Source organism: Elgaria multicarinata, chromosome 3, assembly GCF_023053635.1.
Source record: "Elgaria multicarinata webbii isolate HBS135686 ecotype San Diego chromosome 3, rElgMul1.1.pri, whole genome shotgun sequence".
Classification (NCBI taxonomy): domain Eukaryota; kingdom Metazoa; phylum Chordata; class Lepidosauria; order Squamata; family Anguidae; genus Elgaria; species Elgaria multicarinata.
In genome coordinates, this window is record NC_086173.1 from 64,698,015 (window position 1) to 64,719,738 (window position 21,724).

Consider the following 21,724-nt stretch of genomic DNA (forward strand, 5'->3'; position numbering starts at 1 on the left):
TTTACAACAGGGCTGAGCAACCTGTGACCCTCCAGATTTTTCCCTATAACTCCCATTAGCTCCAGCTAGCATATCCAATGGGAAGCGATTATGGGAGTTGTGACCTGCCAGATATTTTCACCTGTAAGGTGCCCACTCCTGCTTTACAGGGAAAAAACACACACATGGGAGTTGGGAACCCTTTGCTTTTCCCCATTATGTGTGGTTCGCTCCCAAATAACATATTCAGAACTGGGGGAAAAAAGCCCTTTGGATTAACAAAAGCAGAAACTGTCTCTCTGTTAAGTGATCAGGACATTTAAAAACTTGCCAGTTGGTCTCCGCTTTGTATTGTGGTTTTTAAACTAAACTGTAGCCTAATGTTACTTTACATTAACTTCATAGGGCAAAGGATGAACAACTTGTGGCCCTCCAGGTGTTTTAGCTTCCAACTCCCATGATCCTTTACCATTGTCTATGCTGGCCAAGGCTGATGGGAGCTGTAGGCCAAAACATATGGCGTGCCACAAGTCGCTCACCCCTGCCATAGGAGATAATGCACAGCTGTTTAACCTGGGCGTCTATATGATTATTCCGGAGTTTGTGGTTCAAGGACCTCAACTTTTAAGTCTGTGCAGTTTCTAATATCACCTTAGAATCTCTTACCCATGAATCTTTAAAAAAAATCCTTAAAAAAAAAACAGAAGACAAAACACCCCTTCCACATACATTTTTATCTATCTTACCATTACTAACTCAGACGGCAAGACCTAACATACTACGTTAAATGGCAGCAATTCTCTCAAATGTTAAGATTTTTTTTACAATGAATTGTTTCAAGTAAACATTAATCCCTGATATAAATTGTAAAACAAGTCTTCCCAACAAATGATAATTCATTATTTAAGGCAGCAGCATCTTAAATATTTAGAGGTAATTTAAGATTGCATTTGAGGAAAAATACTATAAACATGAGGCCCAAATGCTGTTTTGACTACCAATGCTTCACCAGATCACTAAAGAGATTTTAAGGCAAAAGTGGTTGATGACTCTTTGCGTAGGTGTTCAAGTTTAACTTCTTATTCTAGTAACATTCCGGTGAAAGCAAGGCAAGGCACATTCTTCATAAAATTTTCCACAGATAGTTTGAGAGGTATCACAAGACGACAAGCCTTGTTAAGTGTCAACAAAAGCTTCCAGTGTAGAGAACTGCAAACCTAAACAGGTTTCATGGGGAAGGCATCTTATAACAAGAATATATGATGACAGTCCTTTTTCCAGATTTCCCTTTTTCAAAGAAATTTTTTTAACAGCATTTTATGGACAAACAAACAGGGTGGTGGTGGTGGACGTGCCCATATCCCTCTTTTCATTAAGTCAATTCTGCAAAAGTAGCGTCTTAAATCTGAGGTATATTTTTTGCCTTTCCTTCGTGAAAGTATTGCTTTCTGTTAAGTTAAAACCAGTTTCAATTATGGATTTGTTCTGTCTGAGCTATTTGCAAGCGGTTCCCTTCACAGAGTCCCTTTTTCTCCTGGCAAGAGCAATTCAGTTTAGATGCCACCAGCATTTTGCTTTCAAAACGTACTGCTCCTTCTTGCTGCCTTTCTTTGCCACGTACTCAGCCCTCAAAACAACCGGTTGTGTACGAATGATGCTCACTGAAATAGCTACTGCCATAGGTCAGGGAGAGGCAGTGCCTAGGCTCTGTCGAAAAGGCAACCTGCATCGTGATAGGCCCTTGAATGGTTTGCAGAACGGGCTGAAAGCTGGCCTGTAAGGCAGAGTATGAATGCAACGAACTGCTACTCCCAGAGGCGAGGCCACTAGATCGAGGAGCTTGTAAAGAGTCCCGGTAAGCTGAGCACAGATCCTGTATCGGAGAATAGAACTGGGAAAGGACAGCAGAGTGTTGAGCCATGGGGTGATATCGCGACTGCTGAAAGAGAACTTGAGTTGGGGTCTGGATGGTGATGCTTTCCACAACTTGCTGCTCTGGCTGCAATAGTGTTGCATGATCTTTGTCTTTACTGGCTTCTTTGACGTCCTTATCATGAGCTCTGTTAGAGAAAAACAAGTTTTAAAAAAATCCACACTAAAGACAGATCTTGTGTCAGAAAACTAAAATGAGAACTGAGTAAATAGCATTTGCAGAAGCAGTGTTAACTCAACCCGTTCCCCTATTTTCAGAGTGGAGTGGGGGGGGGTCTATGATTGAAAATAAATAAATCCTAAAGCAAAGACATGGAAAACATTGGGATCAAGTTTCCAGAAGCCACACCAAAGATCAGAGGGCCTGTTTGAATTAACAAAAATCAGGTGGCCTGTTTTTGTTCCAAACTTACATAAGCATGAGATCAATGCATGGAGCAAGATGTTCCCAGGAATAACACGTCAACAGCTGGAGCTGTGTGGTCCAAGAGGGAGAGATCTCAAGACAGATGCGCGAGGCAGCCACACAAGCGGCAGCAACCAGAGATGGCCGAAAGGAGCGAAAAACGTGATCTGGAAGAAAAAGAATCACAAGATAGGCCTTAAGCACCTCCAATCCATAAGGAGCGATCTTGACCAACGTCTAGCTGTAAACTAAGATGTCAGAAAAGCAGCTTTGGCCTAAGAGAGCATGAATTAACATAGGCCAGTATTTCTTGTAAGCAACACCAGTAGATCTATTGTAGCCTCTTGGTGTGCAATGCAAACTTTATGGTCAATAACTCAGGCTTGGAAGGGTGCACTTACATAGGTATTTAATTTGCCATTGCCTCTGGATCCCAGACTGTTTAAGGCTGCTGTCGTAAGCACACTTACCAGAAAACCAAATCCTGTTAAACTCAGGGGGATTTACTTTTAAACAAACACACATACACACGATCAGCTTTAAGAACAAAATATCATGTGTTGGATTTTATGTCCTGCCTCAGTTCAGGCAGCATTGAGAAAATGAGCCTTCCGGCGGTTCTCGAACTTGCATCTTCCACAGGAGGGGGCAAAAGCTTGCCAGCCCAAGATCTAGAAGCTCAGATGGGTTGTTGTTGTTTTTGCACAGGATCAAGGAGCAGCAGGCATGGATTTTAAGCCAGTGATGTGAGTTATCTGGATCCAAGGTATGCCTAGCTCCAAGTTAAATCCTAGGGGTGAAAGGATTCCACTCTCACTTCCCCTACCAGTGCCTACAGGTTTCTAAAGTGGGGCAAACCTTTTAGTGCAGAAATGCAGAACTGCAGGCCCAGAAGTGGGGGGGGGGGAGAGGGAGGAGGCCGATCCTCATTTCCCCTTTACCCCCCCATCACTGATTGTTTAGTGGTTTCTCAGCTTTTGCGCAGTGTCCCTCTCCCCCATTCTAAAAGGTTGGAATACCTCTCCTAAGCCTTAGTTCCTGGCAGTCAGCTTTAAGTTAAAGTAACCTGATACTTAGGTCCTGCCTCTTTTTTCTTTGGCTTCGCCCACCACTGGAATGTGGCTCCTGAAAGCTTCACTTAACTGGATTTTTGGCCCTCGGGCTGCAAGAACTTCTGTACCCCTGCTTTAGTGGTGTTTTCATTCCACTTGACATCTCCCTGCCCCCCCCCCCCATATTTCCAATCCATGCAGTCATCCTATGAGGCGAGTGCAAAGCTGATCTGCCTGGGAGTTAAACAGCTCTTGCCTTCCTCTGACATGTAGATCAAGACATTACCTTGCAGTGAGACTTCTAGGAAATAGTGAGTGTATTTCTCCATGAAAGCTCTGACTTTGGCCACGGATGTGATGGGCCAGCCATTGTGTAGATCACTCCCGCTAACCGAGGTGAAGAGGTAGTAATCAATGTAGTGCGCTGGGGTCGGCAAGCACAGATTCCAGTTAAAACTTTCCAGGAGCAACAGTTCCATCTTCAGCAGGTCTTTCTTCGTGATCACCAAGTCAAGGTTGCATAAGCATGCAAAGCTGTTCAGCTGTTCCAGTTTGGGCACTCTGTCCTCCTTCTCTTCAAATTTGCCTTATTGAGAGGAAAGAACAAGCCATTATTCCCACCTGGGTTACCAAGACTTCATTGGTCTGGAATCAGCTAGAAATGAATGTTGAAAAAGAGAGTTGGAGTTATTTTTATTATTTTATTTATTTTATTTATTACATTTTTATACCGCACAATAGCTGAAGCTCTCTGGGCGGTTCACAAAAATTACCATGAAGTGGTGTCCTGGTCAGCTAGGGATGGAAAGGGTTAATTCCCACTTCTGTGGAAAGTAGGGCCAATCAGATCAGACTTGTATCCACCAAGAAGGGGAGGAACCTGGCTCAGTCTTGGCCCTGCCTTCCATACCAGAGCAGAGTTAATCAGTGGCTCCCAAGCTTAGACTTAGGAGCAGTGGCTTTTCTTTCTAGGTTCTGATTTTTGTTCGGACTTCTGACACAGGCTAGGCAACAGTCTCCTTACCTCCTGTTTGCTAGTCTCTGCAATTTCTGTCTCATTACAGCCATTGCTTTAAAAAACACAACGACCCTGTTCGGATGACACGCCAAGCCACAGTGGTTAAGCATTTTGAGTTAAACATTATGGCTTAGAGCATCGTGTGAACCATTCCTAACCCTGGGGGCTACATAACCATGGTTTCAAACATGCTCACTAACCATTTGCTGCAAAAGGAATAACGGCCTAACCGTGGCTTAGCATATTGTCTGAACAGGCCCATTTTTTTTTATTTGTTCAAAGAGACCAATAGAGTCTTCTCCCCTCTCAGCTGGCAAATCTGAAGGAGGACAGAGTGCTCCGCTGTCCAAATATGCCCTCTTCCTCTTTAAATCTGCTGATTGAGAGGGAAGAACAACTTATAATTTTCACCTGGGTTTACCCAGATCCTATTGGTCTGCGAATCAGCTAGACACCAATGTTGAAAAATACAGAATTCAGAGATTCAGCAGTAGAGATTGCTACTGCTAGGTTTATGTACCATTGTCAAAGACAAATTCTGTGTCTGTAGCAGTTTTGGACAGCACATACTAATAGGATAAACACTGCAAACATGAAGTAGTCAAGAATAGAGCCTGACCAAGAACTAGCTTGGCCAGGTTAATTCCCCTACAATTATTTTTCCAACTTGCTGTTAGAATTGTTAACACTGGCTTAAAAGACCCCAGGAGTTGGTTCCAATTTATTTATTTATTTTCTCCCTCACACAAAGCTTTATTAGGCCATTAGCCTTATGGAAAAACAGACACCTGTGCTTTCTCAAATTGGCATGAAACTCGACTGCCAAAAGCACCCAGAGGTCATGACTGTGGGTGGAAGGTTAGGCAAGTACATGGGAAGGGCCATGGTTCAAGAACTAGCTAGCAAAAGCTTCTGTTCTGGTGCAAAGTACTACATGACAGGGAGCCTAAGGGGTCCTTTAAGATGTTACAGGAATTCTGTGTAAGGTATGTTAACACTGGCTCCTTCAATAGTTCTAGCATTGTGTTCAAAGACCCACATGTTTGGCTCTGCCCTAACGATTACAGACTTTTAAAATGTCACAGTAGTATATGAGGCAAATCAACAGAAAAGTGCTTCCTTTGGCATTAGAGCAACATTTAAAGGGCACCACATGGAACCTACAACACTCTGTAGCAGATGTCCTGGAAAACAGTTTGTAACTTCCAGAATCCTCCCTGTATAAGCAAAAGCTGAGGACATTGCCATAAGAAAAGTGAGCAGAGGCTGCCGATATTCTGTATTAAAAGCAACGATCTATTAACATTTGCATAATATGCAGAGTTTCCATTAGCTTTCTCAGTGCATTCAGTAGGCCAGCCTTACAGCCTATAGCCTTACCAACCATCTGCCCTCCGGATGTTTTGGCCTATAACTCCCATCATCTCTAGCCAGCATAGACTACAACTGGGGAAGACTGTAGTAAACAAAAAGATTAGTTTCCCCCTCCTAGCAAACCACTAACAATTGCTATCAATCTTTAGAGGCCCTAATTAACAACTATCAGACAAAGAAAAGCTGACTTTTGTAATGGTGGCATCCCATCAACTAATAGCAAAGAATTGGAGAAAATCTACAGATCTGTCAATGGTCGTGTGGTATAAGTATCTTTGGAATAAGGTGTTAGCTGAAAATTTTGATAAAGGCACAAAGGCAACAAAAAGAATCGGACACCTTCCATACAATTTGGTATAAGCGTACTGATTTTATTACCAAACAAGATTCCCAGAGAAAACCACCAGTATCTCATGGACAGATATGGAATGATATATTTAGATTTCAACTAAATTTTAAATCCTCAATAAACTTCTGTGGACAAACATAAGGTTATTAATATACAGAATCTCCTGTGAATCCTGTTAATTGGAGTTCAATTTCTAATGCAATGTTTATGTTTTGCCAAGTTGAAAAGTTGTAATATTTTCTATATAGTCACTGACATTATAAACATGAAATTTAACAAACAATAAAAGTAACATTAAACACACACACATACAATTGCAACATTTAAGCATCAGTAGCTAAGAGTACTTACTTGCAAGGAGAAGGCAAGCGATAGAGATGACATAGAGTTGTTTGACAGCCACATCATAGCTGTCCATAAAGAGGTCCAGCAAGTAGACAGCCAGGTGCCGGGCTGTGGGGCAGAGTCGGCAGCGGTTGCTGATGATAGCCAAGAGGTCAGCAAAGTAACGCCGCATCCCGATCTGTGGAGAATGGGCCTTGTACACGGGAAGTTTCAGCTCCTATGGCAACACACAAAGAGCGGGAAAGAAGGGCTGTTAAAATGAATATCCATTTCAATAGCCAGAATACCAGGATCAGCATCTGCCACCTGTTCTGGCAAGTGCTTAGCAACAAAAAGAAATAAAAAATGACCCAGCTCTCATACTGGAGGACAATCCAAGATGTTGTCCAAGATGTTTGCTCCAACCATCCATACTTTGCAGGTCAAGCGGAATTTTTTTTGGCGGGGGCGGGGGGGGGGATTAAAAAAGAAGGATAAAGCTACATCAGCTACCATGTCCCATATCAAGGCAGATACGATCATGGCTCAGATGAACAAACATTGTTTATGGAAATATTTTTTGAAAGAGACTGTGATAGTTTATAAGCCCATTTTGATGGGTGATCTGATTAAGGGGAATTCTCACAATTTTCAACTATGAAAGCAAATAAAAAAGAAAAGAAAAACATAACCTTTGATTTGCAAGAAGTTGTTACCAAGCCACACAACACAGCAGCAACCCCCCACCGCCCCATTGCAGATTTATTTGGGAATGTATAGGAAGGGGGAAGAAGTCAGACTCCCATGTATCATTTATCCAGTCAACTGAATTGCCCTGATTTCTAGCACTAAGTGAGGTCTTGCACAGTTTTTTAAAATAGAGTTACACATGATCATTGTGATATTTGGTGGCCCTAGCAAAATTAGAATTGAAAGCGGCCCAATTTTAAAAACATTGTACATAGACTTTTCAACATCAGAACTACACATAGACATTTCCAGTTTCATGTATGGTTGCTTCATCCAAACATTTGTAACAAAGTTTTAATCCAACAGGATATTCAGAGCAGGGACCTCCAACCTTCTTGGCCCCATGGGCACAATATTTTGAAAATGTGTCCTGTGCGTCGCCATAAATGTAGGGACTTGGGTGGGGGGAAACCACAAAGATGTATTGTGCAACAGACCCTTGAGGGGTAACAGGCCCTTGATGGGGTGGGCCTCACCATCCCTCCAGTGATTTAGATTCAGTAGTGGCTGTTTAAGGCCAAACTAAATAAGATACTAATTTGATTGAACGCAACCTATTATTATTATTATTATTGTGTTCCTAGGTTTTCCTGTTCACATAGCAGCTGTGTCCCCTTCCCGAGCAAGAATGGGACCAAGATCGGGTTTTTAAACTTGCCCCGCAGTGTGGTTTATTGTAAATAAATAACTATTCTTTTAAAATGTACTTTTAATGTGTTTTTATTCTATTTTATTTTGTCCACAGCTCTGAAATTCTGAATGGGGAGCGGTATATAAATATTGTAAATAAATAAAGTAAAACCACCCTTCTAAAACCACTATTAGCCCTGGGAGGGAAGCCTCCATTTGCTAGAAGCCCTTTCTGAGGCTTACAGCAGCTTGGGGAAGCATGTTGGCTCTCTAAGCAAAGCAGTTAGGAACCTCTAGTTTAAGAGTTTGAAACAATTCAACGGCTGTGTGGATGTTATTTTTTAAAAATATGCACAAATCAGATTATAATCCAGTTTTGATGTTTAAAAGTATAGTCCACCTTCTGATCCACTACATTAAAAAGAGATGGATGAATTCCTGTGTAAAAGAGAAGCCAGCCAGTTCCCAACGGCAAGACAAGGCCTCTTGAATAAGGAACTGCAACGTAAATATTTAAGCAATGGTGAAGAGGACCCATTTCCTCAGACAAACACACTTAACTATCTATCTGGACGCCAGATCCATTCCAAACTATCGTGACAATTCAACAGCACCAGGAAGTCTTGGTTCAAGAGACAAACACATTTCATTTGACCTCAGCTGCTTTCTCATCGAGGTTTTTTTTAAAGTCAAAACAGGTCACTCAGGGATGGGCTACTTTACAACTTTTGACTCTGTTAGAAAATAAAAATGGAACTGGATTTTGAATTATCCAATTTTACAGAAAAGTTGCCTAAACCCAAACCACCATAATTTTCTAGTTTAAGAAAAAGTTCTACAATACTCACTGTACAATTCAAAAGTCACCCTTACATCCATCAAATGAACAGAACTCTTCAATGACAACCAAACTCATTTAGCAGCTTTCCTCAACCTGGTGACCTCCAGATATGTTGGGTTACAACTCCCATCAACCCCAGACAGGACACTCAATGGATGACAGGAACTATAATAAAAACTAGGAAGCTTTTCATTTTTAAGATACACCACTTGAGCATGATTTTTCTCAAGACGTTTTAAGTACGTGGATTCACAATGCAACATGGCAAAGTAGTACTATCCAGAAAACTGCAAGCACAATATTGGTGGTCTAGTATGCTTTTTCTTTCATAGACGTCAGTTTTGAAAACAAATAGGCCTTGCAACCTTAATTCCATGACAAGTAAAGGCCTCTGCACACATTCTGCAAAGTGTGTACATGTGTCATACGGCAAGTGCAGGACCGCGTCAGTTGTGTCAGCCTGCCTTTGCTCCATAAATACACCCCACTGAATATATGCATAACCTTTTAGATATCAGAGAAATGCCCCTGTGGAATTGGATCCACAGGGAGAGTCTTCAATCAGAAGTTTCTTTGAATGTTTGCTTAGGATAAAATAAACCAAACAACACCTTCCGCCTTCTGGAGGTGGAAGAGGCCAAACATTACATTCAAAGTGTAAACAATTTGGGAGCCATTAAGCAATGTATGCTCCTTATTTGATGGTAGCTTCAATATATAGTACGAAGTAAGGACAACATTGGAATGGTCACATGCTGTGTAATATATTGCCCACCACTTATTCCAAGTGATATGATTTTGGAACAAAGCTGCAACATTTGAGAGAGAAAAAACTGAGCAGTAAAGGATATGAAAATGTGCAAGGGAAGAGATGCCACTACAGAATGTGGGGGGGGGGGGGAGAGACTCTTATTGTACAAATCTGAAACTACTTACAGATTATTAGAACAAGATTATGTTGGTTAGGCTGGACAGGATTAATGTAACAATGATGTTTTAATGTAAAATTATTGAACACAAAATGGATTATTGGATACAAGGCAGTGGGAAGACACAAAAAAGCAGGCTTAAAAATCATACTGAAAGACCTGCAAACTGCACGGTGTTACAAGGTAGCTTCTGTGAGCAGTACAGACTCCATTTTGAAACGACCCAAAACCCCACCCACAGACTGAGAGCATTCACAGAAGGCCTAGGTCAAGTAATCATTTCCTGATAGACTTCTTCAAATGCATTCCCCAGAGACAAAGGTAGGGGTAAAACTAAGCAGAATATGAATGATGGATGGCAAGAGTTTTACCTGGTCATACACATGCTAATGTAGCTCTGTTGTTGAACTTCAGGCTGCATCAAGTACAGCCATCATCCCAAATCACCCTCTTTTGTTCCCATAGCAAGTAGATCTTTAGATAAGATCATCCAAAAACCCTCAAGTGAGGGGGAAGAAAAAGGCTAGCTCGCTCTCCCTTTTGAACCAGAAGCACAGAATAGACTACACATTCCAGCTTGCGAGTGATGGGTGAGTGCTTTGCCTCACTGTCTTCTTTTCCTCTTCACCTAAGACTAAGAGTTGCAATGCTCTCCAGTTCTGCTCTACAGGAAAGGGCTGCAGCCCAAGGAAAGGTATATTGCATTTAAAGATTCCCTCTACTCTTTCCCCTGCTGTCTCTGTGTGTATGCTCTTAAGTCTCAAAAAGTCTATTTTTCAGTCTTGAAACTGCTTCTAAGCTTCTACTTGCTCAGCTAATTTTCCCCAAACTAGCTTGTGCCTTTGTATTTGTTTCAGCCTCAACAAATGTGCCACTGTGGCGTTATCCCCTTCAGTGTTGTAAGTTTCTTGAGTAAGAATTGCCTTACGTAGCCCCAGACACTCTATTGCCAATGTCAAAAGATTCCTTATAAGTGGGTGTAAGTCTCATTAGAACGTGTGCAAGTTTGTACATGGGTCTAATGAGAGCACATCACGTAACAGATCTGGTGGAGAATGCGGGCAGACATGTGTCTGTTCATACACACGTTAGCATAGAGTAGTTTTGGCAAGAAGGGATTCTAGTGAAAGGTTTACTGTATGAATGTTTTCCTGTTTTCTGTTTCCAGTGCTGGGTAACACCAATGTGTTTGAAGTAGTATTGCATGCAAAATGTTTTGCTTAGCCTAAATGTTTGCTAGAACTGTGATTTTAGAAACTGCTTTTAGAACTGCAAAAATTAGAATTGCTAGAATTGTTTTACTAGGTTTGCATAATCCTGCAGAGTTTTAGTTTGGTTCTGGGGAGCAGTAGTTTGAGATTTCGTCCTAAAGACAGGGCGAGCAATCCTCTCTACACTCAAGCCAAAGCCACAGTTGAGTTGCCTTAAGGTGTTGGGATGAACACAATAAGGGACCACATTTTGCTGTAGATTCTGCTGCCATACAGAAGTCTGCTTGAGTAGTCTTGGAAGTAGCGTGAGGAAAAGCGCACAGTCCAGGGACTTTTGAGAATAGCAATTCTAGCTCAATCAGAGTAGCAATGGGGGGAGACTAGGACAAGTCTCTGCTACCCACAGAACACAGTTTAGTGAAGCAGTGAGCATAGTCAGCAGTCAAGCAAGCAAAGTCGGGAGTAGCAAACCAGATTGCAAAGATGCAGCAATACATAGATTTGGCCCACCCTTCATGGGAGTCCATCACAGCCACAATGGTAGTAGGAATCTGTTGCATAATAGTTGTAGCATGGAGAGTGCACAGTACACCATATCAGTAGCATTTCAAGAGAGAGAGAAGATATCTCCCAAGGGAGAATCTTTCCTCAAACGAGAAAGTGCAAAGTCCTACTGCAACAGTGGGTGATGGAGAAAGGTAATTGCCCATGGAAACCAGAATGTTTTAAAACTGAGGATCCAGTTCAAACAATGTGCGAGGCCTATGCAGATGTGTATACAAAGCAATTACCTCGTGGCATCCAAAAGGAGGCTCTTGCCGCTTGGGCATTGTGGTGTACATGTCTAGATATACAAAGCTCAGTTAAAAACTGGAAACAGCAAGCAGAAGCATACAAAGAAAAGTGCACAAAATTAGAGAAGAAAAATCAAATTTTAGCAAACAGAGTAGAAAGAATGGAGTGTGATTCTGTAGCGGAACATGTTAAAATAGCAGCTCTCATCAAAGATACCCAAGAAAATGAGATCAATGTAAAGCAGCAGCAGAGCAAGCCCAGTTTAAATTGAGCAAACTCCAAGCTCAGCTAGACCAAGCACAAGCAACCACCCGCTTCCTAGCAGATCAAAATCGGCAAGCCAAAGCAAGAACTAGTCATGAGCACTGTGAGAAGCAGATCCAAACATTAAAAGCAAAGCTGAAAGTGCACCAACGTGTAATTGCCGCTGTGCAAATTGAAGGGCTAGAAGATTATGAACTGTTCCCTCCTACCCAAACAGAGAGTTCAGCACCCCTACAAACCTGGCCAGAAAGTCTAGTTAGCCCAGGATCCTCAGCCCATGGCCCCAGTCACAAGCAAAGTTGTAGAGAGAACCCATGCCAATGGCAGGACTTCTAAAGAAACCATCATGGAGGCCAGTCAATGGACTCCTACCAAAGCCATTGCCGACCAATTGGGCTCCCTCAATAGAGATACAGTTGTAGCATGGCTAGCCAAGGTCTGGCAAAGCTATCCCACTGTAGATGCAGTAGACTTGACCCAATTAGTAAAGATTAGTGCCTCCCCAGGAGATGCTGCAGTGTTAGAACACAGCATCAACATGAACAACCTCAGAAATGCCAATTGCCAAGAGTGGATGAGAGTAGTTCTTAAAACCCTCCTTCCTTGTCAGGACCTAGACCAAACCTTCTACTTAGAGATACAAAGTCATGGAGAACTCCCAGAAGCATATGTAAGTAGAAAGAAATTACTAGCTTTCCTTTCTAGAAAAGTGCAGAGCATTCAAGTCAATAGAAATGCAGTGTGGAACTATGACGTAGCTGAGTTCAAGTCTCCCCTGTATTCTGGACTGAATGGTCAAACAAAGATGACTTTAGGTGCCATAGAGCCAAGTGCCTTGTCTTGGGATGAATTGTCTTGTATCATCTTGCGAGCCTCTGAACTGCTAAAGACTTTTAGCACCTTAAATAAGCCCTCCCATAGCAAAAAAGCACACTTAGAGCCAGTGCAGGCAGTAACCTATGCCAACACTGGGCCCCATTCTTCAGTTATTTCCAAACAGAACATGGGTCCCAATCCTCGTGCCAAGTACCAAGTGCCTTAGCCAGCAAATCCAGCTGAGTGGCAGTGCGCCCAAGCAGCTAGAAGCAATAGGCAGAGACTTTTAGAACCAGAGCCCTCAGAAAGAAAATTAGATCCATACAGATGTTTCCTATGGAACGAACTCCGTTCTTTAGGAGAAGATATGAATAAGTATGACAAGCAGCCAACAGAAGTCTTGTCTAAAGTTTGGGAATTGTTAAAAGGGATAAAAGCTAAATACCAGTTAGCTCCAGTCACTGACACCAACCACCAGACCCCTGAGCAAAAGCAGGTCTTAAGAGAAGTGTGTGCAGCACCATAGGGAGGCCCGGTTCCCCATGGACATCCTCAAGTAAATGCTAAGCCTCAGTGTAATGCTCAGAGGATGCCCCCTGCCAGGGTTACAGTGGGGAACCAGGGATACTTAGCCCAACCAACAACAGAAATGAGAAAAGACAAGAGAGACTGTGAGTTCACAATTGCTGCTAGAGAAAGAATCTAAAAGATCAGAAAGAGACTCCCCAAAGCAGCAAACAGAAATCCAGACTCACCCTAAAACTTTAGCCGCAGAGAGAAGCAATACTGTAACTGCCCCAGAAACCTCTCCCAAGTAATCTCTTGCTGTGTCTGGAGCACAAATTTTTCCCTCAGCTAGAGAAATTGAAGCTTCGCTCCCAGAGACAAGTAAGCCCATAGAACAACCAGTTTTAAAAGCTCTCCCAATTCAATCTCAAGTTCAAGAGAAAACCCAATTGAATGTTTCTGCCATGCCAAGTTGTAAAGAAACTCCTGTGGCATGCTCAGAAGTAGAAATTAGAAATATAAAGCCAAATAAAGACAATGTTGTTTGCAAACCAGCTGTTGCTTCCTGATAAGCAGCCTGTTCATTCCAGAAAAACTTTAAAAATAGAGCCTCCAGCGGCAAGAAGAGTCTACCTGAAACCTGAATTAAGTTTAAAAATTAACCTAGTTTTCTCTCTAATCTACCAAATAGTCTCAAAGTGTAGCCACCAGCTGAGAGTGTCCATAGCTTGCAATCCAAAGAATGGAAAGTAAAGCCCCCTGACTGTTGGCCTTTTTCAATTGCAATTACTCAGTCAAGCTTTGCACACAGAGCACCAGTAACTTTCAGAGTAATTGCTTTAGTTTTCTTTATTCTAGCCAGCCATACAGGTATGTTTAAAGAACAAGAAATGCTGCCACCCCCAAAGCCCCCTGATTGAAAGTTTAACTCAGCTTTAACTAGCCCTTGGCAGACTAGCCAAGAGCATGTGCAGAGTGAAAACTTAGCCCCTAAATCTTAAGGGAAAAAAATGCACAGATTCATGTACATAGTTGTTTTGTTATTGCTCTTCATCCAGCAGAGTCCACACCTCTTTATAGTTAATTTCCAATATGCAGGTTTTTGCCAACACCATCATAACCCTAAAGAGATGCAAGCAGGCCTCTCAAAAAATTAATAATGAAAGATGGAACCGAGATGAACTGCAGTACAGAAGACCAGAGTCCAGATGACATCAATTGCAGTAGTCTTCCAGCGTCCAAAGACTACAAGAGCCCAAAAACAAGCAGCTGTCCAATAATTCCATATAGACTATTTGCTTAACTCAGCAAGAAGACCCACAATAGACTGTAAGCAGCATTCCAGATAACTTAGTTACCGTTGAACCCAGCAAGAAGACTTGTTTTTGAAGAAGCTCTAGAAATTTCAGTCCCATCAAGAACTGATATCTCAGCTGAATAAAAATAGTACTTTGAGTGAAATTGTTTTACTCCTGTATAAAGAAAGATGTGCTCTCTTCCAATTGTTGTTTTCCCAAAATGTTTATAGTGTAAATTGTGAAGTTTACCCCATGCTCCCTCCTTAAGAGCAAGTGTCTTTGTCTATCCTAGTACTTTCAACCCTTCTTCCATTCCCTCCACCAGCTAATCACCATACATGTGCAGGCACACATAAGCAATAAGCAAAAATTAAAGAATCATATAGAATGTGTTTCCCCACCTCAGAAAGAGTGTTTTTAAGTACCAGAGTTTTTATACTGTTAGTAGTATTGTGTATTGCCAGATTATCACTTTTGTGTTTTCAGCATGAACATGTTTTTGCAATACTGTATCCTGTTTTAAAGATAAATTCTAATTGGCTATAAAGTCTAATTAGAAAGAGTAGTTACTATGATTCTAGACCAGTGAAATAAGTCTCCAGTTCCAACCTGTATAATTGTTGTGATGACGCCACCAATAAGATTGGCTTGTCAACAACAGGGGGGGGGGGAGTTGTTACAAGGTAGCTTCTGTGAGCAGTACAGACTCCATTTTGAAATGACCCAAAACCCCAACTACAGATTGAGAGCATTCACAGAAGGCCTAGGTCAAGTAATCATTTCCTGATAGACTTCTTCAAATGCATTCCCCAGAGACAAAGGTAGGGGTAAAACTAAGCAGAATATGAATGATGGATGGCAAGAGTTTTACCTGGTCATACACATGCTAATGTAGCTCTGTTGTTGAACTTCAGGCTGCATCAAGTACAGCCATCATCCCAAATCACCCTCTTTTGTTCCCATAGCAAGCAGATCTTTAGATAAGATCATCCAAAAACCCTCAAGTGAGGGGGAAGAAAAAGGCTAGCTAGCTCTCCCTTTTGAACCAGAAGCACAGAATAGACTACACATTCCAGCTTGCGAGTGATGGGTGTGAGCTTTGCCTCGCTGTCTTCTTTTCCTCTTCACCTAAGACTAAGAGTTGCAATGCTCTCCAGTTCTGCTCTACAGGAAAGGGCTGCAGCCCAAGGAAAGGTATATTGCATTTAAAGATTCCCTCTACTCTTTCCCCTGCTGTCTCTGTGTGTATGCTCTTAAGTCTCAAAAAGTCTATTTTTCAGTCTTGAAACTGCTTCTAAGCTTCTACTTGCTCAGCTAATTTCCCCCAAACTAGCTTGTGCCTTTGTATTTGTTTCAGCCTCAATAAATGTGCCACTGTGGCGTTATCCCCTTCAGTGCTGTAAGTTTCTTGAGTAAGAATTGCCTTACTTAGCCCCAGACGCTCTATTGCCAATGTCAAAAGATTCCTTATAAGTGGGTGTAAGTCTCATTAGAACGTGTGCAAGTTTGTACATGGGTCTAATGAGAGCACATCACGTAACAACGGTATGTGCATATGTATGTATATATATATATATATATATATATATATATATACACACACACACACACACACACACACACACACACATACACACACACAGATATTTTGCATTAAGAGCCTATATAAATCGCTATCCCACAGATGCAACTTAATATTATTTTGTTTGCTCCTAGATGTCTTCACTCACCAGTCCACCTAGCTGGAATGACCACAGGATCACTTTTGAAGTTACCATGTAAACTTTAACAATCCCTACAGGTCCCAAGGTTATGTGAAAAAACGCAGCCTTGCCTATTACTCACCATGCCTTGATAAGCCATGTAGGAAATTAAGGGTGAAACAATGTCTACTGAAGCCTTCTTCAATTTGGTATACTCCGTATATGTTGTAACTACAACTCCCATCATCCCCAGCTGAGAAAAACCATCTGTGTGAAGTGACCCTTTTGATAAGATTTAACATGTTTCTCTGGTTTGCCAAAGTTCTAAGGATTTTTGTAGGGGTTAGATGAACTACCTTCTTAGCCTAATTGAGAAGAGCAGGGATGCTACATAACAAAAGTCTGGACATAACACCCTTAGCATAAATTATCAGCAAAAGTGTCATACATCCTGAGAACACTTACAAAACATGCAACGCTGTTGAAGTCAGACCTCTGTAGGAAACTCACCATTTGCTAGGGTTAGGAGGGCCGAGGACAACTTTTTCTATTATTTTATTTAACTGAATTATATAAAACAGTTATACACAACTATATTGTGAGAGAAACGATACCAGCCAAGATTACTTTTTGTTCTCTTTGAGCATAAAAATGCAGAACAATGGAAAAATGCATATAAAAGGAAGATGTAGGGGAGTGGGGTCTATTTGGCCTTCAGCTATATGCCAGGCACCATCTTTGATGTAGTTGTTGGGTTTCACGGTTTTAAAACAAGTTTTATTTAAAAACCCAAGGAGTTGTCTACACTTGCTTGAAAAACGCAACAGCTTAATCTAGAAAAATAAAATTAAAAATTCACTGCAAAAATGTATTTTTATCGTTTTGGGGAAGGCTTATTCCAACAAATTGGCTAGGTAGCAAACACTGCAATACAAAAATAAAAACACAACCAAAACAAATCCGAAACAACCAACCAAAGGTAGCTATGATGGCCATTAACAAAATCCTTATTAGGGCAATGCTTTAATTAGACCAACTCAAATGGTCAAAAAAAGGCAGCAAGGATGCCTTCTAAAGTATCAGGACCAACCCTGGCATAAAACACACTGGACAGATTGGAATATAAACTTTAAAAAGGATAGCTAAGAGGTGTTAGACTACAGTTACAAATACCTATTAAATGAACCCTTTAAGTCACAAATATGAAGTCATCTTAAGGGTGCAATCCTGTGCATGTTTAGGGATTGCTGGGAAATATACAACCATTTTTCTGTCTAAACATGCACAGGATTATGCCCTAAAGGGCTGTACAGGACATGTTTTCACAGCAAAGATATAATAATACATAGAGAGTTTAGACACACTCAAAAAAACCCATACCATTGACCTTCCATGGCTCCAAGGTGTATTTGTTGTGTACTTTCAGACATTCATCTTTGGAATCTTCGCTCCACATGATACAAATGTCACTGCCAGGTAAGTATGCAGAGGATTGCAACCTCGATTGGATAGGCTATGTCCAACCTTATGTATGCTGATGCAGAAGGAAGCCCCAAAGTGTTCCAACAGGACTTCGTCCTAAACCAGACTACAAGACTGCACCCTAAGTGGCTTAGAATTGGTGAAAGTGTACTAGTCTCCACTTTGCGCCATTGCAGCTTATTGAGTAAAGTTTACACAATACCAGAACGGGGATCTCACCTGACACCTGTGCAAGCCTGCACGCCAAAAGCATAAATGTGAATTCAAGAACACAACACTAATAGCACACAGATACCCCTCCACAGACACAAATAGCAGGAAAACACATCCCAACCTGCTCCCAAAGTCTGAGCACCCGACACATGTACACATCCCCCCTTCCCGCCCAGACCTGCACTCCATAAACGCTGGTGTTGTACTCATGTCCTGCTTGCGGGTTTCCCACGGAGAGCTGGCTGGCCAGTGTAAACAGAACGCTGGACAAGGTGGGCCTTGGTATGATCCACCACGGCTCTTATGCCTTCCCAAAGATGTGGGAACAGCCCCCCAAAACACAGGAAACCTCTCTCACTAGGAAAGCAGGGAGCACACAGGCTAACAGAACAGCATCTTCCAACATCAGCACACAAACATACACACGGGTATGAGATGACAGCTTAAGTATCTGAGAGGACGTTACTGACTAGCTTGCACAGGTGAAAGAAACAGCACAGCACTAACCACCTCAGACAGAACGTAAGACTGGGACTACCATAACCTTAAATGCAGAACCAGTTAATAGCTATCCAAAGTTCCATCTTCCTTCCGCAAGCAACAGGAGTTGTGTTTCCACCCTCCTGCCATAGTGTCTCATAGGGAAGCCTGGCTTCCTGCCGCTGCTGCCATTGATGAGATAGAACAGGGGACAGCAACCTGCAGCCTTCAGGCCAATTTCAAAAGCCCTGATTGGTTCAGGTCTCTGACAAGAACAATCTGTCTCTCTTCCCTGGCAGCCTGCTGGGTGGGAAGGAAGATGGAGAGAGAGAAAAGGGGGTAGCAGAAAGTGAAAAAGCAGTGATCCACCCACTATTGACTCTCAAACTGCCTATCACTCGACCACTTGTTTTGGATCCACTCAGCACCAACATGAAGCACCTGACAGATTACCCTTGAGGGACCGCGGCTGTCTAAAGGAAAAAAGATTGTCCAACCCTGAGATGGGAGTGACTGTCCTGCCAGGACAACCTCCTTATCTGCACTTAATATATGATACTTACTGTACTAGTTTCCCATTAAGCACATCTGGTCTGGCATCTTGCCTTGGGGTAAAACATGCACCCCACTGAATTCCCAGTGGAGAGATGGAATGTGGAGGGGCCACCAGCAATTTTATTCTTGGCGAAATACAACAGGGTGCTTAGTATGAAATTGAGGAATGCCTCCTTAGAGAGGTCTGCTTGGTCCCGACTTTGTTGACTTTTGGCTCCAGGAAAATTCCTTTTTATTCACACAAGCCTTTTAAATGGCTGTTTGCTTAATGTGCATAAGGCTGCATTCTAAAATCATCTTCGCTGTTTTGAGCTGTTCAGTTATTCATCTCTTTTAAATGCTGGATTCTTGTCGCTTGTTTTAAAGTAAGATTTTTAATGGGTTTTATTACTGGTTTTGATCATTGGTAGTCTTGTGGTTGCTTTTGTTGTGTATGCAATGAGCAGGGGGTTAGACTCGATGGCCTTGTAGGCCCCTTGCAACTCTACTATTCTATGATTCTGTCGCTCTGAGAGCTTCGGGCTATAGGGCATCTCATAAATTGGATTAGGAACTAATAATAATGAATACATTAGTTCAGCAGCTAAGTTAAGTGACCTAGCAGGCACAGTCCTGTTCAACCCTGCTCATTCAGTGAATGGTGGGAAGGTCTAACCACACACCCCCATCATTTTCTCTATTTATTGCCCTGCCTGCTAGAACAATGTATATTTTTACACATTTTTTTTGGCCTGAATATGTGCCAATGTAGTTACTAGTGAGAAGTTGCTTTGATACAGTTGTGTGACAACCCACCCACCCCCAGCCTCTTTGTAGACACCTTCATAAAAGCAGCCAACAAGTTACAGCCTGATCCTAAACAGAAAATTCCACTAGTTCCATGGAGTCTAAAAATTGCCTTTTGGACTAGGGTAGTTTTTCTACAGCTTTAAACCCTAAGATCATAATGCAACGGGCATCTACTCCAATATTCACTCACTATGTAATCACTGTGACTCATTAACAACTTCCAAAAAAGCTGAAAAGTCAGCCAGTATGTTTAGCCTGTAGTAAAGGCATTTAATACACCTTAGGAAATAAAAGTGTGTGGGTGTGTGGTTTTCTCAAACCAGAGAGTGTATCATAAGGCAAGCACATCTGAATGATGAAATATTTAATCATGTGTTCCATGTAATTATTATTATTATTATTATTATAGCTTTCATCAAGAAGGGAAGAAAAATGTCTTTAGTATCTTTCTTCCATACCGAGAAATCCTATGCAAATTTACTCAAAAAGTAAATGTTAAGTTACCTAAAGGACCAGCTTCATTTATATGACCATACACATACATTTAGTTCATCATCAGAGTCTCTGCTCATGTACCTGCCCATTAAAACAGTTAGATGAGCAGCAGTGCATTCTTGATGGTGGCCCCTCAATTATGGAACTCCATTACTGCTGCTTCATATCTAACAATATTGTTGCAGGTCTTTAAGAAAGATTTTTTTTTATTGTTCAAACTGGCCTTTCCTGAGTAGGTAGCTGATATGTGTGTCCCACTCTCAACAACCTCAAACTTGGCTTAATTTCCTCAATTTTGCTGTATTTGTACAAATATTTAGATTGTGTCCAACCTCTTTATTCTGTGTAAGCTGCATTATGTTGGTATCTCTCTGAAAAGCAGGATACAGACGTATTTTATCGTCCTCCTCCTCCTCCACCACACATTGTTCAATGGAACTTACTCAAGCATGCATAGGTTTGCAGCCTTTGGCGATAATGACTTAAACACTAGAACGAATTTTGATCAAGCAAAGGCAGAACAGTAGGAGTGGAGACAGACAGACAAGCAGCTAATTTCGCCTCACCTTCAGCCTCAGAGTCTGATGGACCTCTGCTACAAGGTCTCCTTTCCACCATGGCACTTCCATCTTCAGACTTCCCATTCAAAGAAAAATTCAGCCTGGAGAAATAGGCAGCACCTAAATTCCAGGGGTGGAGGAGGGGGAGAAGAGAAGAGGAAATCATGAGCCAAATCAGCCAACAGATCATGTCTCATCTTAAAGTTGTGCTTACAGTTTTTACCTCTCACTTACCATCTAGTAAGGATGTTTTCATCAACTCATCCTAGGCAGAGTTAGGGAAGCTGTAACCCTGGGATGGGGAACATCTGGCATTCCAGGTGTCCTTGCACTGCACCTCCCATCATCCTTCAGCACTGGCTAGGGATGATGGAAATTGCTGTCCAACAACATCTGGAGGGCCACACATTCCCCTCCCCTGCCTTAACCCCAATGAAACCCACAGACTTAAGCACGTCTAACCTTGCATAAGATCCACTTGCTTAGTTCTTTTGGTTGGGACGTTTCAGACAAGATTCCCTGGCCCGGAAATCACACACACTCAAGTGAGATTTAAACAGAGGAAAAACAGCCATAGCATCATGTGGCCAGTAGCACCTCCCCCCCCCCGAAGGACTGAAAACCACTCAAGCCGCTAAATTTTCCAGGAACAGTAGACTTCCTCACCCCGTTTTATAAAGCATTATTACGGATGCAGTTTTATTCCGGCAAAACACCTTGATCAGTACATCTTACCTCGACCAGCCTGTTTTATCAGCACTTTTTACCTGCAACCAACATCGCTCGTTTGGCGGGGAACAAGAAGGCTTCCTTATAAATGCAAGCCACCACAGATGTGCGGCTCCTGTCTAAAAAACTACCTCTGCCCTTCTCAGGGGACGGCATTTCAAGAATCTACATCTCACAGGAGGAAACTGGCTTTGCTTCCTAACAGATTTCAGGAAGGCACGAAATACCCGGTACTTCTGGGGC

At 42.0% G+C, this 21,724-nt stretch overlaps 1 protein-coding gene across 1 annotated transcript; it reads right to left on the bottom strand.

The window, feature by feature from the left end:
- Positions 1–1,511: 1,511 nt before the first annotated feature.
- On the bottom strand, positions 1,512–20,836 carry CCNJL (cyclin J like). The gene is made up of 5 exons (XM_063123273.1): positions 20,759–20,836; positions 6,462–6,672; positions 3,656–3,955; positions 2,325–2,484; positions 1,512–2,039 (listed from the first exon to the last, which is right to left on the bottom strand). Exons 1-5 carry the CDS (start codon positions 20,834–20,836, stop codon positions 1,601–1,603), a joined length of 1,188 nt encoding a protein of 395 aa, XP_062979343.1. The 3' UTR covers positions 1,512–1,600.
- Between the last annotated feature and the right edge of the window lie 888 nt (positions 20,837–21,724).